Raw genomic sequence first — 21,772 nt, forward strand, 5'->3', positions numbered from 1 at the left:
ATTCTACTTGAACACCCAGGTCCCAAGCCTGTATTCAAGTCTGCAAAATGGTGAGAATCAAGAGCATTTCTAGCAGCTCCTAGAAGGTTGCAGAGGCACCAATGAGATAATAATTGCAAACTGTGAAGTGTTTCAACAGGGGTTACAAACTCACAGTGCAAGTTGGTAACAAGCCAGGTAAGGAAGGCCAGGTGTAGGCTGTGTTGAACCAGGAAGCACATCCCAGTATCCAAAGGGGGTCACACAGAAATGTCGGCCAGGGGCTGCCAGGCCTGATTTATAGAAAAATCAATAAATCCAGCCATTTAGTGTGGTGGTGAAGAGGACAGAATCCAGGGCTGATGGCCTGGGTCCAGCACTGACCAGCTCTGAGGCCTTGGGAGGTTAGTTGACCTCTCTGTGCCTCATTTTGCTTGTCTTCATATTAGAGGCATTGTGAGGATCAAATGTTTCCATGCCTAAAAGTGCTAAGAACAATGCCAGGCACTCAAAAAGCACTAGCTAAATATGACTCTTTATGATGATGGGAACTCTCTGTTTTAAAATACAGACAACCAGCTAGGCACATGGCTCATGCCTGTAATCCCAGCACTTTGGGAGGCCAAGGCTGTAAAACTGTTTGAGGCCAGGAGTTCTAGGCCAGCCTAGGCAGCATAGTGAACCCTATCTTTACAAAAAATTAAAAAGTTAGCTGGGTGTAGTGGTGTGCACCTGTAGTCCCAGCTACTCAGGAGGCTGAGGTGGGAGGACTGCTTGAACCCAGGAGTTCAAGGCTGCAGTGAGCTATGATCACACCATTGCACTGCAGTCTGAGCAAGATTCTCTTTCTTAAAATAAATAAATAAATAAATAATGAAAATAAAATATGGACAACCCTCTGAAAGTTCCACAATCTCCAGGCCATGGACTGTGAGTTTTCACCCTCTGTTCTATAAAAACGTTCATTGTTTTAAAGACAGTGACTTCCTTGTGCGTCCCTTCTCCCCTATGTGAGAAGAGATTGGGTTAGATTGTTCTGGATGCTCCTGAAGGGAGGGCAGGAGCAAGCATGGTTCCTTATCCCACTGGAAATCCCCTCCCTGCCCTAGAAAATTTCAGCATCTTGCTCCTCACCTTCCACCATGCTTCCCACCAACGCCGTATTTTATTTACCCTAGAACCCCAAAGAGCACAAGATGCTCCAGTATTTTATGTATCACAACAAAAAAAATGACCAATTAAACTACAGCACACAAATGAGGTATTGCAACTTAACATAAGAGAGGCTCTAAGGAGGAAAGTTGTGTATCTTAAAATACAACCGTGAAACACAGCAACAGCTCCCATATACTGAGCTCCTATGATGTGTCAGAAACTGGGCTCTCTGCTCTTTATATATTATCTTTACTTCTCCCAATTGTTCCCGTTTGACTGATGAAGAAATTGAGGCTCAGAAAAGCAAAGCAACTCGCTAAGTCATCTAGCTGGTAAGAGGCGGCACAAAGATTTTAGCCCAAATGGCCCAGTCCTAGGATGACTACCTCCTTCTCTCTCACTGTTCCCTGCCACTCCCATCCCTGCTGTCCTGTGGGACACCTAAAGGAGACACCAAACTGAAACCATCACTTTCCCTTGCTCATATTGCAGCCACACAGCGAATCTTAATGCAGCCCCCGACAAGCCCCAGTCCGTCCATGATTGATTCTGTCTAAACTTCAGAAGCAGAACGAGTGGAGCCACGTTCATTATTGACACAGCGAAATTAATTTTCTGCCATCTCCTCCTCCCCATGCCCGGCCCCCAGCACCTCGCCTCTCCTGTGAGCATTGGCGCACGGCTGCTGACGGGTGCTCCTGAAATGCCAACTTGCATTTCTCATCATTAATTTCTTTGTAAATGTCATTAGTAATTGTTCCTGCTTGACCAAAGAGTACAATCCAGGCTTCCGCCCAGAGCACCCTGGTCTCTCGTAGATGGGGGCTAAGACATTCCCATCCATGCCAGACCCCAGCCTCCTTGTGCACGCAGCCAGTCCCACTCCCAAAAAGTCAGGAACACAGGCTGCTATTTCAAGAAAGTTCTGACACAAATGGAGTTCAGCAACACAAAACATCCTGCCCTTGGTGTTAGGACAATGGTTGCATGTTCAGGCTGCCTGGGTTCAAATCTCATCTCTGCCCAACTATGCCTCAGTCTCCCCATCTGTGAAATGGGGATAACAGCAACACTGGCTTCATAGGTTTGTCCTCAGAACGGGAAAATCAAGGCAAAAGGATTCCCCTAGTGCTTAATTGGTAGTGGTGCTACCACCGTCCTTCACCTCCTCCTTGCCTCTTACCACCAGGGCTGCAGGCTCAGCTCTGCCACTTACCAGTTGTGGGACACGACATCAAGTGAGTGGCTTAAACTCACTGTTGAGCCTGTTTCTCCCATCTGTGAAAGAGGGACAGTGATACACGCCAACTCTGCCAATTCCACCCCAGATGTTGCCTCCTCCATATGGCCTTCCTAGGGGACCAGGCACCATGCTCAGTGATCCACAAGCATGATGCTGTATCCCCACGGTAACCCTCCAATAAGGGCACTGGCGGCCCACTGTCCAGATGATGACAGTAAGTCACCGTGAGGGAGGTCACATGCCCAAGGTCACACTGACAAAGCAACTCTGAAGCCCCCAAACCTCATCTCTGGCGGGTGGACGTTGACTGTGCTCCTTGTCCTTAGAAGGCCCAGGACACAGGCCTGAGCCCTTCGCTGCAAAGTAGTAAAAATGAGGCAGTGCTTCCTGAGTGCTGCTAAGGACCTCAAAGCAAGCCATTCTCATGAGTACCTTCTTAGGACCTCACATGAGTGTGTCTCCTTGTCGTAAATGGGTAAACTGAGGCTCCCCATGTGGGCAGAGGTGCCAGGGCGGCAGAGCTGTGAGCCCGGGCAGTCTGACAGGAGTGTCTGTGTCTGTGTCTGCGGTCACCCCCTCAGGTCCCCAGGCCCCATGTCTTCCCATCTGAGAGGCTCCCTCTTTGTCTGAGTCAATGCAGGGCAGGGCTTTGCAGGGTGCAAACCTCTGTGGATGTGGAGCCAGTGAGGCGACACTGCTCACAGTGTTGTCACTGTTACTAAGAAACTGAAGGCATGTGGTCCCGGCTGAGACAGCGCCGGGGAGGGGCTCGGCTCGCCGCACACACAATGGCCACCGGCCGGAGGCTCCTGGCAGCTCCCCCGTGCCCATCTGTCGAGATGGCATGGTGCCCTCTAAAGTTGGTTGGCCCCCCGCCCTAGGGCATGAATGACAGGCTCCAATGGGCAGACAGGCAGCCCGAGGCTGATTCCAAGTGCCATCTCTGCCTGGAGCTGGGCCTTGAGGGGAGGCTCCCCAGTCCCCACCTGGGCCTCCACACACTTCATTGCTCAGGCGAGCTGACCCTCAAGGCTCACGAGGGTATCTGAGCACAGCTGGGCACAGACTTCTGTTTCAACACTACCCCTCCAGTGCCTGCTCCTCTCTGCTCCTCTGTGGTGACCAGGGAGAAGCCATTGCTCACCCAGGGCTGTCCAGACCAGCAACAGTATCATGCCCCAGGAGCGGCATGCAGCCTCCATGTCACCCTCTGGAACGCCTGCCTCGCTGGGAGGGGAGGCCCATTCAGAGACCCCTGTGCCCAGAGATCTACTCTTGGCTTCTAAGGGCTTTGAGAGTCGTCTCTGACCCCACTGCCGCAGCCCGCAGGCTGCAAACACAGGCACTCGTCCATGGGCAGCTATGTCTACATGGGGAGCCTCAGTTTACCCATCTATGACAAGGACCTCATGCCTGAGGTCCTAAGAGACTGCCCACATGAAGGCTTATGGTCAGGTTCCCAGTAAGCACTCAGGAAATGCTGTCTCATTTGTACTACTTTGGGGTGAGGGGCTCAGGCCTGTGCCTTGGGCCTTCTCAGGACAAGGAGTGTTGTCAGTGTCCACCCCAGCCTTCTCCCAAGGCAGACCCCAAAGTGCCAACATGGCCCCTCAGGGGACACAGCTGTCCCCAGTGGCGGCAGCAGTAATAATCATGTCAATGACAACAGTGATGATGATGATGCCACACCTTATTAGGCTGGGAACACCCTTGCCCCACTTGACTGTAAATAAACCAAGGCTTAGAGACACAGACCAACTGTGCTCGTAACACAGTAACTTACAGGGAGCAAGGGCAAAGCTCAGGCTCCATGGTTCCCCTTAATGTCACGTGGGGGCCCAACTGTGGGGCTCTGTTGTGTGTAGCACTTATGTTGTATTTAGTACATAGTATGAGTGATATGATATGATGCAGCACTATACTATACTATGTACTATACCATATTACATCATATCATATTCCACAAACACATAAGAAATATTCTGTTTGTCCTTATTAGCTTACTTTCCCCTCCCTGCAATGTGAGGGGCTTAGTCTATGCCTCTGTTTGTCTCCAGCACCTGTGCACAGCTGGCACAGATCAGGTGCTCAGTAAACACTTGCGGGCTAGACTGAGCACGTCCACACATGATTGATTGAATGAGTCAATGAACGTATTAACAGAAGGCCCACCACCTCCAGACCACAGGCAGAGCAATGACTACATGGACTGGGGCTCACCTACCTTTGACTCTGAGCCAGACCCAATGCTGGGAGCTTTTCAGTCATCACTGCCTTCAGCTCCCCCAGTACCCAACAAAGAAGGGATCTTCAATAACCCTGGTCTCCTGAAAGCAAGAAAAGGCCAGTGACTTGCTCACGGTCATGGAGCTGCTTGGTGGCAGGACTGGCATCTGAGGCCAGACTGTGAGCTCCACAGCATGGGCACGGCATCGCCACAACATGTGGTCACATTCAATAGAATTCAGGCTGTGCTGGGCTCTGGTTTGCTGCCCTAGTGGGAAAGGCAGGAAGCACAAAGTGATCCTATTGGAAAAGGGCCACAATGACCCTCAGCGATCCTTATATCCTAAGTGCTACAAAGTGCTTTATACACGCGAACTCCATTTTCACAACAACCTGAGGCAGCAGGTCTTACCCCATTTAACAGATGTGAAAACTGAGCCCAAAGAAGAATAACACCTGCAATAGGAAATGATGGGCGGCAGGGCACAGTGGCTCACACCTGTAATCCCAGCACTTTGAGAGGCCGAGGCAAGTGGATCACTTGAGGCCAGGAGTTTGAGACCAGCCTCGCCAACATGGTGAAACCCCCGTCTCTACTAAAAATACAAAATTAGCCAGGCCTGGTGGTGGGCAACTGTAATCCCAGCTACTCGGGAGGCTGAAACAGGAGAATCACTTGAACCCGGGAGGCGGAGATTGTAGTGAGCCAAGATCGTGTTACTACACACTCCAGCCTGGGTGACAGAGCGAGACACTGTCTCAAAAAAAGAAAAAAGAAAATAATGGCGATGGGGAGACCTCGAGGGGTCAGCAGCCAGCCACACTTTCAGCCCTCCCCAGGCTCCTGGCCTCAAAGTGACTGACTCCAGTGTGAGCAACAGGTTCTCACTCCCTGGAACCACCACTGGGTGTCAGCCAGCAACTTCAGGCCACGCCCAGCCAGCCCCTGGTCTCCCAACAGAAGTCAGGTTGACAAGGACTGGGCAATCTCTAAAGCAGGAAGGAGGAAGATGCCGCTACTCACAGAAAGCGCAGCCAAAGTCAAATGCTAAGTAATGCGCCTAGAGCACTTTTGATTTTTAATTATTATTAGTTATAATTATCTGGCTAGATCCAACAGCAGCAGTATAAAGAGACAAGGAAACTGGCTCTTTGGTTACCCATCTTATAAGGACCATGGATTTTAAAAATGGGCTCCCGGAATCTGTGGGTTTCCCCCTCTTTCTTTTCCTCCCTTCCTGCTTGTGTTCTCTTTCCGACTTTGTAGGAGCTCAAAAAATACGTCAACACATATGGGGAGGGAGGGAGGGAGAGATGGATGGATGGATGGATGGATGGATGGATGGATGGATGGATGGCAGGCAAAGGGTGCCTTCACTCTCCAAAAACTCACATCAGAGTGGCGAGTTTGGTGGAGACATAGTGACTTACAATCTATATTGGCAAAGGAATCAGGGGGTTAAACCAAGGGCTGGAGAAACCAAAGGAAGGAGAATCAGAGAGGCTTCTCAGGGGTGGAGGCACTGGAGCTGCGCTGATGCATTAAGAGAAAGAAACGGTACTTCCTGCAGGCGGATGGGCAGGTGTACGTGTGTCTAGGAAGCCCTGTCTCGATCTCACTGGGTAGGCAATGCAAGGCCAGCCCAGGAGAATGATGCCAGAAGGCAGTGGCCGTCTGTCCTGCTTGCCCCCCTCTAGTACCTCTGCCCTTTTATTTTGTTCCGTGAATACCCCAAATCTGCTTGGGCCTCAGATACTTGGTACTGGCTCTTCCCTCTCCTGGAGGATCCCCCAGCTTTTCCCCACACTGGCTCTGCAACCTCTAGGATTCGGCTGAAATGCCAGCCTTTCCTGACCTCCCAACACACACACACACACACACACACACACACACAGACACACATGTGCGCATACACACACGCACATACACACACCACTCTCCATCACAGTACACCATTTTATTGTCTTCAGAACTCACACTCTGAAATCCCCCAGTTCATATATTTACTGACTTATCATCAGCGTCTCCCAAAGCATGTCAGCTCCATGAAAATAGAAACCCTGTCTCCTTGTTTCCAGCTGTCTCAGGCCCCGAGGTGGCGCTGGGAGTAGGTACTCAGTAAATGGAATCAGGGCAAGGGCCGAATCAAATGTTCTCAAGGGCTAGGAAGGAAGGGTCCCAAGGGAGCTGAGATCCTGCTCCTGTCTCAGAGAGCCCTCCCTCTGGCTGGGTACCAGGACCCAGCCTGCCAGAGCCCGGCTCACCCCATCGGAAGGGCTCCGGGTTGCTTGTTAGAATACCTAGCTCTGCTTTTAATCAATTGTAATCATTTAGCTGGGAGCAGCATGATTAGGCACATACAAGCAAACAGCGTGAGCTAATCCTTTAAATGCGCCCGCTCAACGCTGGGCTGGTCGCTTTGCCACTGCGGGCCTGGCTCACAGAATCGCTTCCTGCAGCCCCTGGCTTTGTCAATGAGGGAGTCAAAATTCCAGGGCGTGGTGCTGGTCCAACACCCCAAAACTGGCTTCATCAAGGACAGGTGCGTGTGTGCATGCACACAAACATGCGCTGTGAACTCTGACGTGCCCTGGCAGGCAGTGCCCCACAGCTCTGAGATCCCAGAAGTTCTGTGTCTAAAAAGACATCTCTCTAGTTCAAGTTCTATTCCCCCATGATAGGACCAAGCAAGTCACAAAGGGGAGAAAGGTGGCAGCACCAGGAGTCTGAGGTCTTAGGAAGTCCCTTCCTCCATGATGACAATGAATCCTTCCTCTCCCCAAGCCCAGCCTAAGCCAAACCCATCCTGATGCTCATTTGCAAGCAACAGGGTTTGCACAGTCCTGGCCTCTAGCTGCAGCCTGGCAAATGCGGCCGTGCACATCCCTGGCCCCGTGCGCACAGGCCCCATGGTGTTCCCACCTGGGCTCACCCAGGAGCAATTTTTTTTGCATCCCCTGTTACTGCTACTTGTGCTACCTGCTTGGCCCAACTACTAAAATAGTTTCTGGGTCCCCTGACAACGAAAGCTTTTTATAGTTCAGCACTGCAGGCCTCATTTAAATCTATTAGCTCATATAAATGGCAATTTATTTAAACTTTGGAGGGTTTCTGTTTGCCTTGGTGGCAAAGACAATTCAGCTTTATATGTGGCTCTGCCATTTGCAAACGACCCTGGGCAAACTGCTTAACTTCTCAGAGCCTTAGGTTCTGTATCTGTAAAGGGGGATAAGAGTACCTTGTTTATAGGGCTGTGCTGACACAATCCATGCAAAGTGCTTAGAACGAGCCTGGCCCACAGCACAGACCTAGGGTCCAGGGGTGAAGGCTGTGAGAGTTGTCTCTTGTACAATTTCAAGGGAGCTTGTCCACTGTCTAAGGCCAGCCCTGTATGGCTGGTAAGCCGCACATGACCCTCATGCATGCATCCCCGCAGTGAGGATGAAGAACAGGAAGCAGCAAGGTTGTTAGGATGGGGAGATGGAGGCACCATCCGTGCCCAGTGTCTGTGGGCACAGAGGTGCCCATGGAGATGCAGAGACAGCTGGGCTGGTGGGCAGAGGCTGCCCCTCCCCTCAGGTTGGCTAACCGCTGGCATGGGGCCGATAGGGCCCCAGGCCTTCATCTGCTGAGGCCTGAGGCTGGGAACGCAAGGCCAACAGCTCTGACATTTGCAGGCTGTCTTGCACCCCCAGTCAAATCTACATACCACCCTTCACGGTGCCCGGACATGGCTCAGAAATAGAGGGTCCTAAGAAAAGAGCCCAGGCCAAAGGCACTCAGAGAAGTAGAGGAAGGGGGACCCAAAGCCCCGGCCCTCTGACTCCCATTCCATGCCCTTTATGCCCCGTCTCACTGCCCTGGGCACCTGGCTCCTCCCCATGCCCCAGTGTGGGGTCTCCTGTGCCCACAGCCCTGAGGCTTGGTGGGATACCACACAAGGAAGGACTTAGAGTCTCACTTTGTTCAAACTCAGGCCAGAAATCATGAAAGCAGAGCAAACTCCAAGGGGAGGGAACCCCCCAAAGCCATCTGATCCTCAAACTGCCCAGACGTCAATGTCAGTAATAACAGGCAGCGTTTGCTCTGTGCTCTGTGTGCCAGCCACTGTGCCTAGGGCCTTTTGCAGCTGAACTCTTAAGTAGGAACTACTCACACCCCTGCCTTACAGATAAGGAAACTGAGGCTTACAGCTGGTGCATGACAGAGCAAGGTTTTAAATACGGAGCTGCTCTCACAAAGACCCGGCCACTCCCTGCTTCACTCTTGGCAGCATTTCAGACACCATGCATTGTTTGTGCACTTCTACCAACAGGGACCTCAGCACTTTCCATTTCTAGACAGTTTTCCCACATACTGCAAATGTGCAGTGTCCATCTAGGTCATACACCCCTTCCCTGGACAGCACCCTGAACTTGCTGGTTTATATTGTATGGCCCTACCCCCGGCCACAGCTCACTGGAGCAGGGTGGACAGCTGACCCAGGCTCATCTATCAGATTCCCCTTTCCAGGGTTCTAGCACTGTTGCCTGAGGGCTGGCTGCCACCACTGTCACTATCTCTGGGGTTTCCTGGTGTTCCTTCTGTCTACCCATGTCACCAATCCTCACACTAAATCCTCTCTGTTGAGCTACCTACGGTGTCTGTCTTAGCAGAATTGACAGGAGCTGTGGAACCTTGACCATATTCCTCCTTGTGCAGAGGAGTCCAGAAAGTCAGGCTGTAGAGAGAACAATAAAAGCCAGAAAGAGGCAGAAGGCAGGGACCAGGCAGTCTTAGAGAAGACAGAGTGTTGCTGCCTTATTTAAGTGACACTTGGCTCTGGGAACAGGGCTGCCAAAAACCCAACACTGCTTCCTGCTCTTGGCATCCAAAATCCATCCATGTCCCTACAGCTTAATTTCCCTTCTAACTTGAGCCAACTCCAGAGAGTGATGCCTGAGCCATGACTATCGAAGACCAAAACCCCTGTTCTGAGTTGGTGCCCACTGCCAAAATTCTTGGGACCACCTGAAGCAATGAGAACCCTTCCAGGACCCAGAGTTCTTAAAATGCTCGAAGACAACTGTCCCTGCATTTCTTCTGCAATCCATCCAAGTCTTCTCCTGGTTAAACAGACACAGGACAGATTCCTCGAGGTCAGACTGGATCCCCTACTGCCTGGGTTTTCAGGATGTGGGGTGAGTGTGGGCAAGTGTATATGTGGGCGGGGGTACAGGTTATATGGACCAACCTTAGTCTCCCCTATTTTTTTCTTTTTTTCACGCTTTCGGTCATAGGATTTATTTCGTTTTGTGAAATTGAAAGCTTTAAGCTATAACAAAATGAGAGAAAACTTTTTTTTTTTCATTGTTAGATCAGGCCAGTTAATGGTGAGTTTCTTGGTAATATCCTTTCTCCACCCTGTGGCTTCGATGTTATCACTTGGGCTACTTCAACTCTGTGACTGGTTGTTGTTACTACTGCTTTCTTCTGAGATAAATCTGCTGCTTACTGTTCCCGCTTTGCTCCAAAATCTCTTCATTTTATTCCACTTAAGACTAACAATAGCAATTAAAATGAGCAAAGGTAAAAAAAAATGTAGAAGCTGAGGAAAAGACCATTGTTTTTAGGAGCAGCACATCGTTTTGAAAACAAGGGTACACTGTTTTCTACCATAAGCCAAAATCCATCATCAATACTTCCTCCTGGTGATGATATCACCAGCTCACAATCTGGAGGAGCGTAACCAGGATCACACTGACAATGGAAAAGTTCATTGCAAGCCCCATTCTCTCCGCAATTTGTGTTATGTCTTGTTATATTTATGTCACTAAGATATTTGCATCCTCAGAATCTACATACCCTGTGTTGACCACATGCAGTTATAGCTTCTGCATAGATCCCCCATTGTTTTGAACCATCTCTTGCATGTGCAGACACACACACATGACCCTCAAGGTAACTATATTGTATATTAAAGTCTGTCACTGGTACTGGTTCTGAATGTGTCCAGTGATAAACGATCTTTCCACAAAGAATATCATAAAAATGACAATGAGAACCACAGTTTCCAAATTTGTCATTCAGAAAATCCACTTTTTCTGTACACAGAACACTAGCAGACTTATAAAATTTTCCAAATAACTGTGCACACTATCCCTCTCTCTGCACACTCCTATAAAGCAATATCTAGTCGTATTACTGCCGTATTCTATATCAGCAGCTTTCACATCAGGTACACAAAACTCAGATGTTCCATTGCAAAAAAAAAAAAAGTCTCCCCTATTTCCTTTTCTTCCCCCCAACTCCGACCTGCAGCCACTGACAACTACTGGTCTGTTTTCTATTGTGATATATTTTTGCCTTTTTCCAGAATGTCATGTCAATAAAACCACACCTCATGGAACCTTTTCAGTCTGGCTTTTGTCATGTGGCATTAGAGATTTATCCATGGGGCCAGGGACAGTGGCTCATGCCTGTAATTCCAACACTCTGGGAAGCCAAGGCGTGAGGACTGCTTGAGCTCAGGAGTTTGAGACCAGCCTGGGCAATATCATGAGACCCCATCTCTAAAAATAAAACTTAAAGTTAAAAAAGTATCTGGGTGTGGTGGTGTGTACCTACAGTCCCAGCTACTCAGGAAGCTGAGGTGAAAGGATGACATGAGCCCTGGAGGTTGAGGCTGCAGTGAGCCATGATCACACTCCTGCACTCCAGCCTGGGTGACAGGGCCAGACTCTGTCACTTAAAAAAAAAACAAAAACAACAACAAAAAACAAGATTCATTCACATTGTTACATGTATCTGCAGTTGCCTTTTACTGCTGAGAATGCACACATGACCTGTATGAATGTAACACATGACCCCATCTGTTACCCATCCTCCAAATAAGGACAACGAGGGGGCCTCTGGTTTGGAGCCATGACAAAGCTGCTATCATCATTCATGCAGAGGTATTGGTGTGAGTGTAAATTTTCCTTTTTCTTGGGTAAACACTAAGAGTGGGATTACTGGGTCTTATGGTAAATGAACATTCATAAGAAGCTGACAAATATTTTATCACATGGCCATACCATCTCGCACTGCCACCGGTAATTTGTGAGAGTTCCGATCCCATCCTCACCAACTCTCAGCATTGTAAGTTTTTTGTTTATGTGGGTGCACCGGGCTATGGTTTTCACTTGCCCTTCCCTAATGACTAATGATGTTCATTTTCTTTGGTGAGACATCTGCCAGAAGATTTTTACTCTTTTTTTAGTTGTTCTGTGTCCCCTCTCATTATGGAGTTTTGAGAGTTCTTTATATAGTCTGGATACAAGTGCTTTATTCGATAGGTGATTTGCAAATATTTTTGCCCAATCTGTGACTTTTCGTTCTCTTAACCACGTCTTTCAAAAGCAAACTTCTTACATTTTGATTCAGGGTGTAAATCAGATAATATCTGTCCTCTGCTTGGTTTCCCATCACGATAAAGATAAAATCCAAAGTCCTTCACTGTCCTGAAAACCTTGCCATGATCTGGGCTCCACTGCCTCTGCCCCAATTCACTGTGCTTCAGCTGCACTCTGCCTTCTGTCATCGTAGCCCTGGCAGCCAATGGCCATAGGGCCTTTGCACTCACAGCTCTCTTCCACACAATCCTGCCTTCATGCCATCGGGCCTCAGCTTGCATGCCACCTCCTCAGGGAGGCCTTCCCTGACCATACTTACCAAGGAATGTCGGACTTCAATCCCCCAGCATGCTCTAGCCCATTATCTGGTTTTATTTTTTTCATGTCATTGGCTCTTACTGGAAAGTGCTCATCAATCTCCTAGAATGGGGACCCCATGGGTATTTCTTCATCTTTTCGCCACTGTTTTCTTAGGTGCTAGAAACAGGGCCTGGCACATCATGGGACCTCCACATACTTGCTTCAAACAAATGAATAGGAAAGCTAGTTCCCTCTCATGTTCCTAATCATTCTATTGTAAATTTGCAACAGTTTGTCCAAACTCCTTTGAATTAATCTCAGTCTTTTGAGCAGAGCTCTCCAAACTTGGAATCAAAGAGGACTCACACCTCCCTCATACTGGCAACCGTGCTCCTGTTAAAGCTTCCTAAGAAAACACTACGTTTGGAGGGAGACATGTCAATGTTGACAGAGACTAAGCCTGTCGTGATTTAATTCTACCTCCTATACTTCTATTCCTGCAGCAGCACTTCCTGGTCCTGCAGTGAGCTCAATCCTAAGCCTAGAGTCTTCTCAAGACCTCTCAGCCCATAGTCCCTTGTGCCTGCAAATACCAGGTTCCCAGAATTTCCGTGCATGACCTCAGACTAAACATGGCCACAAGAAACCAGCAAGGGTAGAACTCTAGCTGGCCTTGCCTCCCACTGCCTCACCCAAACCCCCAGCTTGTTCCAAGAAACAGCACACTTGCCTGTTCCACCCAACCAGGGCTTTCCAGCTCCAGCTTCTGTGTAGGGACAATGAACACTCCAATGCCTGAAAACCCTCCTCTCAAAAACCAGAAAATTGCTATTCAAGTTACTTAACTAGAGCTATTATTTGCATAGATTTGGCGTTGCCACACACTTCCATATTTAAACAGTCTATAATTAAAGTCATTAATTGCAGAAAATAGTGACTCGTTAAGGTTGTAATTTAGCGGTTTCTCAGTATTTGAGGATCCGACTTAAAGGTTAATGGGATGACCCAGGAAACCACCAGCTGACATGAACCATTCTCAGGTGAAGTGTGTGGCCCACAGCTCGAGATAGGCGGGATCGAAGCGAGATCCAGATTGAAAGCAGCAGCTTCCCACCACCTCTGTGCTTATGAGCTAGGCGCCCAGCCTGGTGACACTGATGAAGCTCAAAAACGTCAGGATGGGAAACCTTCTCTGGGAATAAACTTAAGGCCAACAGAGAAGAGACCTCTTGGCATTTGGGACAATACAGGGGAGCCAGGCAGGAGCTGAGCAAGTCTGAAGTGTAAATAAATCGTAGTTTATATGCACTAATGAGTTTAAAAGAGGCCTGACCTGCTGGACTATAGAAAGCTTCCTCTCTCAGGGGACCCAGGCCTATTTTGATAGCTGAGCCATGCAGGTAAGGCAGGTAGGATAAGGCGGCTGCATGGGCCCACTTGGGAGAGGGTGCACATCCAGCACACGAGCAGGGAGGCTTCCTGGATGGCACCAACACCCCATACATCCTAAGCACAGAGACATCGGCTCAGTTTGTGGATCAATGGGGAGACAGCAGTGGCATGGTCACGTTCACTAGCTCAGTGGTGGCCTTTTGGAAGTGGAACCCCCTCTCTGGGCCGGGTCTGTATAATTGGTTTCATAACTCTGTCCCACACTGTGACAATGGGATAAAGGCCTCCTGCACAATACACATATTTATGAGCACCCTAAGCACGAAAAGAAACAGGCTTTCCGCCACACCAGCTGGATGCTCCTCGGGGCCAGCCCTGAGCTCAGCCTGCCCAGCCCTGGCATGGAGCCAGCCTATGGAAACAGGACTTGACCATCGAATGGTGAATCCTGCCGGCCCCCACGTCCTCCAAGGGTCTGTTTGCATGTCCTCCAGGCAACAGCCACCAACAGCTGTGCAGACAGGCAGACCCAGGCCTGGCAGTGTGGGTGGGCCACAGCACAGTAAGAAGGGGGCCCCCTACAACAGGCCACAGCTGTGCCCCTCTAACCCCAGAGACAGGGGCACCACAGTGGTCATTCAAGTGACTCTGCACAGGGTGAGTGGCCCCAGCCTTGTAACCTGGGTGGCTTGGAGACTGCTGCATGCAGGTGCAGCAGTGGCATGGGGATGAGGGAGGGTGCTGCTGGGTGTGGGGGGTCTGTCCTGGGGGGCCAAACTGGTGTGTGTGAGTCCTTAGGGCTCTCTTCTCCTTCCAGGCAGAGGGTGGAATTCCCTGCCTCACCCACTTTGAGGGTGGGCATGCCCGCGGGGATTACTCTAGTCAATCCAATGTGAGAGAAGGTGGCATGCATCATTTCTGAGGGGAAACTTGAAGAGCTGGTACAGAAGTCATCATCTCCCTCTTCTCCCTGCCTCAGTGACTACGGAAATGGGGATGCACATGGACCCTCCGTGGGCCCAGGTCACTGAGTAATATCATGAACAGAGGCCCTTCCGCATCACCTGCTTGGATATGTCATGGGCAACAAATAAACCTTTTGTTGAGGACAGAGAGACCAAGAGGACGTTTATTATTGCAGCCTAACCTACCGGTATCCTTCCCGACGGGCCCATTCTTGGTACGTGACATTTCGGCATGTCCGTCTGTGTGTATGTGTGATCTATCTGTGGACATGAGTGTGGTCCTTCTTTTGGGGGTGCAGTGTTGTGCTGCATGTGTGTGGCATTCCTCAGTGTGGGTGCTGTGTTACTCTTTGTAAGTGACATCTCTGGGCATATGCACTGTGATAGGAACTGTGTGTATGCACCTTCCCTTTGTGTGTGTGATGCTATAGTCCAGGTACAGTGAATGTGAGATTTTTCTCTGTGTGTGTGCTGTATTTCTGGTGGGCATGTGATCTCTCCAGTGTTACAAGAATTTTTTGCAAAATCCAGTGGGAGAGAAAGCAGTTTCACTTGGGCACAGATCTTTTCCAGCTCCCTGGAAAAACCAGTAACAGGTGAGAAGGGGCCCCATGGGATTCCAACGGAGGCAGCTGCAAATGCCTGGGAAGACCGTCGCAGCAGCTTCCTTTCCCAAGGTCTTCTCAGCTACCACAGGCTGGGGATGAGGATGCAAGGAAGCTGGCTGGGGCCCCTGCCCCTTGCCTGAGAGCCACATTGGTCTCAGGACCTCTGGTGACTGCCTCCAATTTGGGGCAATTGGGCACCACTACTCTTACTTTTCTGGCTTTTCTGGGCAAAGCTGGAGGCTCCAAAGCCCCAGACCTAACTCCTGTCCCCACACAGCCCCAGGACCCAGCCACAGAGACATCATGAGCTACTAGCCACAGAACCAAACTCAGTCAAATATCATTTTACAATAGAGGTAGGGAAATGGAATCCCCAAGAGCAGACAGGACTTGCCACGAAACACCTCAAATGTAAGCTTCTGACTCCTGCTCTGGGCTTGGCCGGTGGCAGTTCTTTTGAGAACGCTGGGCTGGCAGAGGCCAGGGGGCTGACACTCCATGCCTGCCAGCCAGGAGGTCAGTCCCTGATTGCAGACCTGCCAGCATAAGACGCCACCATCTTGCCTTAACCCTGAGACCCTCGGTGCTGACAGGGGAACCGAGGACCATCAGGCGGCATGGTGCAGCGGATGTGGGCACCCACCTGCAGCTCAGTCTGGAAGAAGAACTTCTGAGGGCACTGCGAGCAGTCGTAGATCTTGTCCTCCTGCCCGTGCACGGCAAAGATGTGCTGCTGCAACTTGTTGGCCTGGACAAACACTAGACACAGACACGGCCGTCAGGGCTAAGCTCAGGACACCAGCCTAGCCTCTTGTGGCAGCTGCCCCCACAACACTCGCAGGCAGGGATCACTGTGGTGTAGGCACAGTCAGCCAAAGAGTGGGCTACTGGGAGCATTCTAGCACCTACTAGAGGAGGCTCGAGTTAGATAAGCTGAGCTCTGATACTTAGTGGCTGTGCAACCTTGGGTAAGTCATTTAACCTCTCTGGGCTCCATTTCCTCACTCAAAAAATGAAGATTATAGTATGTCCCTGGCTGGAGGCTGTGAGGATCAAATGGGTTAATACTGATAAAGTGCTTAAAAGATGGCCTGCCACAGACAAATGAATGCTCTCCTTCTCATCCCCGTCATCAACAACCAGACACCTACGGGGCGAGCTCCTTGAACCTCTCCCAGGCCTGTAGGACAGGTGCTATTATCCCCATTTTAGACAAGAGAAAACTGAAGTGCCAGGAATGTTAAATGGCTTGTCCAAGGTCCCACCACTAGCAAGTGGCAGAGCCTAGACTTGAATTAAATAAGCTCAGCACAGGGTCTTGTACAAGAAGTTGCTCAACCAACACAAATTCCTATTTTTATTGTTGTCAGCATCTTGGGCCCCCACACAGAGGCCCCCGTGTCCTGGGTCGGCAGACGGGCAGCTGGGGCCTCTCAGTGCCAGCCTCAGAGTGTGACAGTGACAGATGGGTGGGGGCTCCTGAGATGAGGGGGAAGAAGGCATCAGGGTGCTCAGGGACTCTTGGGAGCCCCAGGGGTGTGTGTTTGGGGGATTTGCCCCAGACTGGACACCCCTGGGCCTGGCATGGAGCAGGTCTAGCCCCGGCTTCCCGGTGGCAGGAGTCCCGAGGTGGCCCCGGCCCTGGGCGCACACAGGAGGCAGCCCAGAGCAGCTGTGTGTCTGGGAGGAGAGCACTTCAGAGATACCCTCCCGCCAGGCGTCCTCCCCAGGGTGGGCTTCCTGCCGTGGCAGACAGCAGATGTCAGGGGAGGCAGGGAAGGCCAGGCTCTCCCACGCACACCGGCTGCCATCTGGGCAGCAGGAGGGGGCCGGCAGAGCCCCTGAGACTTGCCTCGGGCTGGGACAGCCATTCGCCTGGGCCGGCAGCCAGTCCGGGGGCTGGGGACTTGGCTGGCAGAGCTGCCCTTGACCCCTGCATCCTGGAGAACGGATGGGAGCTAGGTAGGCCAGGGAAGAGGGGGAACCAGGAGTATGTGAAGCTGGGAGCCCCAGCAGTGCTGAATAGAGCTCTAGGCTCAGGGAGACAAACACAGGGCCTGGGAGGGGAAAACTGCAGCAGAGGGTTGAGGCTGGGTTGGACAAAGGGCTTCTAGCCGCTGTGTGCAGAGGGCGAGGAGAGGGTGCCAACCAGCCTGCTGATGAGGAGAGGCCAGAGAGCACTGAAGGAAGGCTTGTGTCAGCTCTGAACTGAGGGACGTGGGGCAAAGGGCCTGTTAATCCCTCAGGGTATCCCCCATGGAGTCCTGGACTATAACAGGCCTGCCAAGGAAAGAGGAAGAGCACACGCTGGGATCCCACAACAACAGGGCAGGGCTCCTGCGTCCATCTCTCTCCCCCGAGGGGCACACGCTGGGTACCTTACCTGTGAAACACACAGGGCATTTGAAGGTGCCACCCATGCCCTCGAAGCTGTGTTCAATGAGGTGACAGAGGAGCTTGGCCGGGGAGTCGAACATCTGGTTGCACAGCTTACACTCGTGGTTGATGCCTTCCTCTGAAAGGAAAACCCATGACCAGTCAGTGACCAGGATGCTATGTCCCCCAGACAGGTGCCCACAAGGCCTCCCATAGACCCCAGGGCTAATCCCCCATCAATCCCCAGCACCAGGCTTGGTGAGGGGACCGCAGACACCAAGACTCATCCTGGCTCCACACGGCCTCACCCCTAGAGGCTTACAGACCCCAGAGGACCAGCTCCAAATATCTGGCCCTTGGAGGTGCCATTTGCCGTGATTTCTCCTGCTGATCAAGCAGCCAGGTGTGCAGGCCATGGTCAACAACTTTAGTCCCAAGACTGGGTCACTGTGCAGAGGCACCCAACTTGAGGTACCAGATGGAGAAGGTGGTCCAACCAGGATTTTAAAAATTGCAATCAAGTATTTATTGAGCATGTACTACGTGCCAGGAACTTTGCTCTAAGGATTCTTTAAGCAACTAAACAAATCATGTCTCTGCCCCCATTCTGGTGGTGGGGTAGACAGATGATAAACAAAACCATCAGCACATAATGCAGTGTCAGGAGGTGATGTGAATACATGGTGAGAGCACTCTAGGAGATGGGTGGGGGCAGGGCCCTGAGGTGGGTCCATGCTGTGCTGGGCGGGCTTGGGAACAGCCCAAGTCCAGCATGGGAACAGAGTGCCTGAGCTCGGAGGGCCAGGAGTGAGGTCAGAGAGGCCACAGGGATGCACAAGAAGGGTCTTCTCAGCCCCGGAGGACTTTGGAATTTTACTTCGAGAGTGACGGGCAGCACGGAAGATACTGCACCAAACGCTCTTTTTATCTGCTTTTCTTTTATCTGCTTTTCTTTTAAACAAATGGTCTATGCAGTGGATGACGGACAATGGGCAAACTCGCCATCCTGCTTCAGACCAGAACACAGCTCCTCCATCTCCCCACCTGGGAGCCGCTGAGACCCCAAACCTTCACCCAAAGGCGCCAGAGGACACACAGCACCTGAGCACCAGCCTTGCCAGCATCGAGGAGGCTCAGAGCCCTGGTGTCCTCGCCCACAATTGAGCAGCACCAGGTTCAAATCCTGGCTCCTCAGCCCCACACAGCATGCTGTGGGCACCAGCTCATGTGCAGTAAGATGGGGACAACCTGTCCTCCCTGCCTCCCGGGCTGCAAGAGGACAGAGGGGCCCAGGGGTCAGTGGTGGGGATGGGGAATCCCCTGGTTTGAGCCTCACATCACCTGGGGTTGGAATCCAGTCCTGACCCTTACTGGGTGATCTTAGGCAAGTCACACAACCTCTCTGTACCTCAGTTTCCTCTGTCTGAAATACTCCATCACAGCTTTTCTCTTATAGTTGCTATGAGAATTAAATGAGCTAATACACGCACACGGGTCTAGAACAGACCCTGGCACATAGCAAGTGCTCAATAAATGTTTACTGCCTGGCATGTCAGTGTTGGTGAGAGTATTATCTGGGACAACCAAGGACATGGGTTCCCCTTTGGGCTCCCCCAGGGAACCAGCCTCACTGAAGGCGCCAGGTGCTCTGATTTGCCCTTAAAGGCAAGAATTAGGTAGCAGAGGGGTTCTGCCGGTGGCAAGACATGAACACAGATGGGCTGAGGCTTCTGGCGAGTCCCTGGGTCCCCAGGCCCTGGCAGGGGCTGGCAGAGACAGCAGGCATTCCCCCGGGCCCAGCCATCCCCCGCACCCCCCGGCACCCCACCGCAGAGGCGCACACACACACGTGCACACACAGGTGGGCCTGCCCCACATAGCCCACTGGCTGGAATCTACCGGGTGTTTGTCATGCCCCTGGAGCCCTGGCAACTAGGCCACATACACCCGACAGAGACTCAAACAGATCTTCCATTTATACTAGCGGAAAAGGAATTCATTGACAAGTTTTGGGACACAGGGCAGGCTCAGCACGCTCGCCCTGCAGGCCCCTTGCACGTCCTCCGCCTCCCTTAGGGAGACTTTCATCATAATTAGAGATGGCCTCCAGTGTGGGGGGGCTGCCTCGAAAGACCCTCCAATGCATCCCCTGCCCCCTGCACAAACAACCTTGCCCAGCGCCTGGCACCACGGTGTAGGATCAAGGAATGAAAGAGACTCCATCCTTAAATGTGACCTTATTAGAATGAGGACACCCCTTGGACATTAAGGAGGGAGGGGGTATGTGAAGTTGACAACTGTGCAGAGTTTTCTGTAAGAATAGTTTATAACACGTTTCAATCTCAGAAATAAGCCAGCTTGCTTGGAAAACTGCACTTCTGGGAAGAAGAAATGGGTTCAGAGAATTAGACCATTTACTCAAGTAACACAGCCAGATGGGGGTGGTGCAGAAGAGGATACAAAACCATTCCTATATGCATGTACCCCCGCCACCGTACACCACCTGCAGCCTGCCCTGACTTGTACCCCACCACCGTACACCACCTCCAGGCAGCCTGCCCTGACTTGTACCCTGCCACCGTACACCACCTCCAGGCAGCCCGCCCTGACTTGTACCCTGCCACCGTACACCACCTCCAGGCAACCTGCCCTGACTCTTCCAGTTCATGAGCACACACACACACACGCATACACGCACACACGACTACCCCCTCACTGGGCACAATGACCCTTGATTCATGTAACCATGTGAGTTTTTCTGACCCTGGCAATTAGGCAATGGGCATGGATGATGTTTTCTCCTTCTGTGGCTCGAAAAACATCAGGGCCTTCCTGGGCTCACCTGCGGGAGGGGCTTGGACATACTCACAGAGGAGAGACACCCCCAGGCTGGGCCCTCTCTCCCTGCCCAGCTGGGGGCTCTGGGGGCTGAGATGGCAAAGAGGATTTACTGCTCTCTGCCGAGAGGGGGTCTTTAGCCACTTGGCTGTGAATGGCGGCGTGCCCATCTGATACACAAACACCAAGAGGACAAAGAAGCCTCCTGCAACTTATAAATCAGAGAAATCATGTCTGACAGTCCCTTTCCGTTCTCCGAGTGCCGAGCAATTCATCAGCCGGTCCCCCCTGATTCATAACCGCAGCTACACCCAGCGCCCACGTTCATAAATATGTGCACAGTCAGGCAGCCCTGGAGCTGCAAGCCGTGCGGGGCCCAAACGACTACCATTTAAGCAGATCACAGCCCCAAACCAGTGTCAAAGTAAGGTTCCAGGCTAATTAGATCAAGAGCCCAACAGACCACCGTGTGTCTCGGGACCCTTTCCTCTCTCTCCCCCAAGTGTTTTAAGAGAGTCAAACCTGGGGAAAGAGGGGAGGAGAAATAAAACAAGCAAAAAATGAAAGTGAAGGGAGGGGGTGGAATAAAGCCTGAGGGGTTCCCGCAGAGCTGGGACTCACTCCCACTTAAGGCAAGACCTTTTGATTTGCAAATCTTTCTGAAGACGAGGCCTTCTCCCCACTGGAGGGGTTCGAGGTACTCCCTTGGGTGTCCATTACATGTACCTCTGCCTATGAAACCATCCAGGAAAACAGGGGGAGGGCCGGGGAGGCAGAGAGGGCGGGGAGGGGCTGCCCTAGTTAGTGTGACAAACACTCCTTTGCGTGCTGGTGACCCAATGTGAGCCAGCCCATGGATATTGATAGAATTTGCTAGCACCATCACTCTCACCCCGCAGGCGCTGACAACCTCTCGTTCCATCCCAAGATGCAGGGTCCGCCGATAGCGGCACCCTCCGAGAATCACTTTCCTGAATTATATAAGATCGCATGGTGCTCGGCCGACACCTTGGAGCAGAATGACAAAGCTGTCTGGGAGCCCGCAGGCCCCTCCGCCCCGTCGTGGGGACTGGAGGATTTTGTGAGTTAAGACGCACAATCGCTTTCCTTCCTTTTCTGTGCCTTTTTTTTTTTTTTATAGCACATGACAGGCATCCATAAGAGAGACCCACACAACTCAAGTGACTTATGCAGCCCCGCTCATTTGTAAAGTGAAATGCAGATTTCACCTGCTGAAATTCAGATCTTGCCTCCTGTTCCCTATAAGTCAAAATCTATTGATTTATTATGATTTAAAAAATAAAAATAAACAAAAA

The 21,772-nt window shown here is 51.3% G+C and overlaps 1 protein-coding gene across 3 annotated transcripts in view; it reads right to left on the bottom strand.

Moving 5' to 3' along the window:
* ZNF423 (zinc finger protein 423) overlaps positions 1-21,772 on the bottom strand; it is a 368,561-nt gene that overhangs the window by 19,994 nt on the left and 326,795 nt on the right. For all 3 annotated transcript variants that reach the window (XM_033218340.1, XM_033218341.1, XM_033218342.1), the window contains 2 exons: positions 17,626-17,757; positions 15,886-16,001 (listed from right to left, as the gene is read on the bottom strand). In XM_033218340.1, coding sequence (XP_033074231.1) covers positions 15,886-16,001; positions 17,626-17,757 — 248 coding nt within the window. The remainder of the gene's footprint in view (positions 1-15,885; positions 16,002-17,625; positions 17,758-21,772) is intronic.

The sequence above is a fragment of the Trachypithecus francoisi genome, unplaced genomic scaffold (assembly GCF_009764315.1).
Source record: "Trachypithecus francoisi isolate TF-2019V2 unplaced genomic scaffold, Tfra_2.0 Lachesis_group10, whole genome shotgun sequence".
NCBI classification, from domain to species: Eukaryota; Metazoa; Chordata; class Mammalia; order Primates; family Cercopithecidae; genus Trachypithecus; species Trachypithecus francoisi.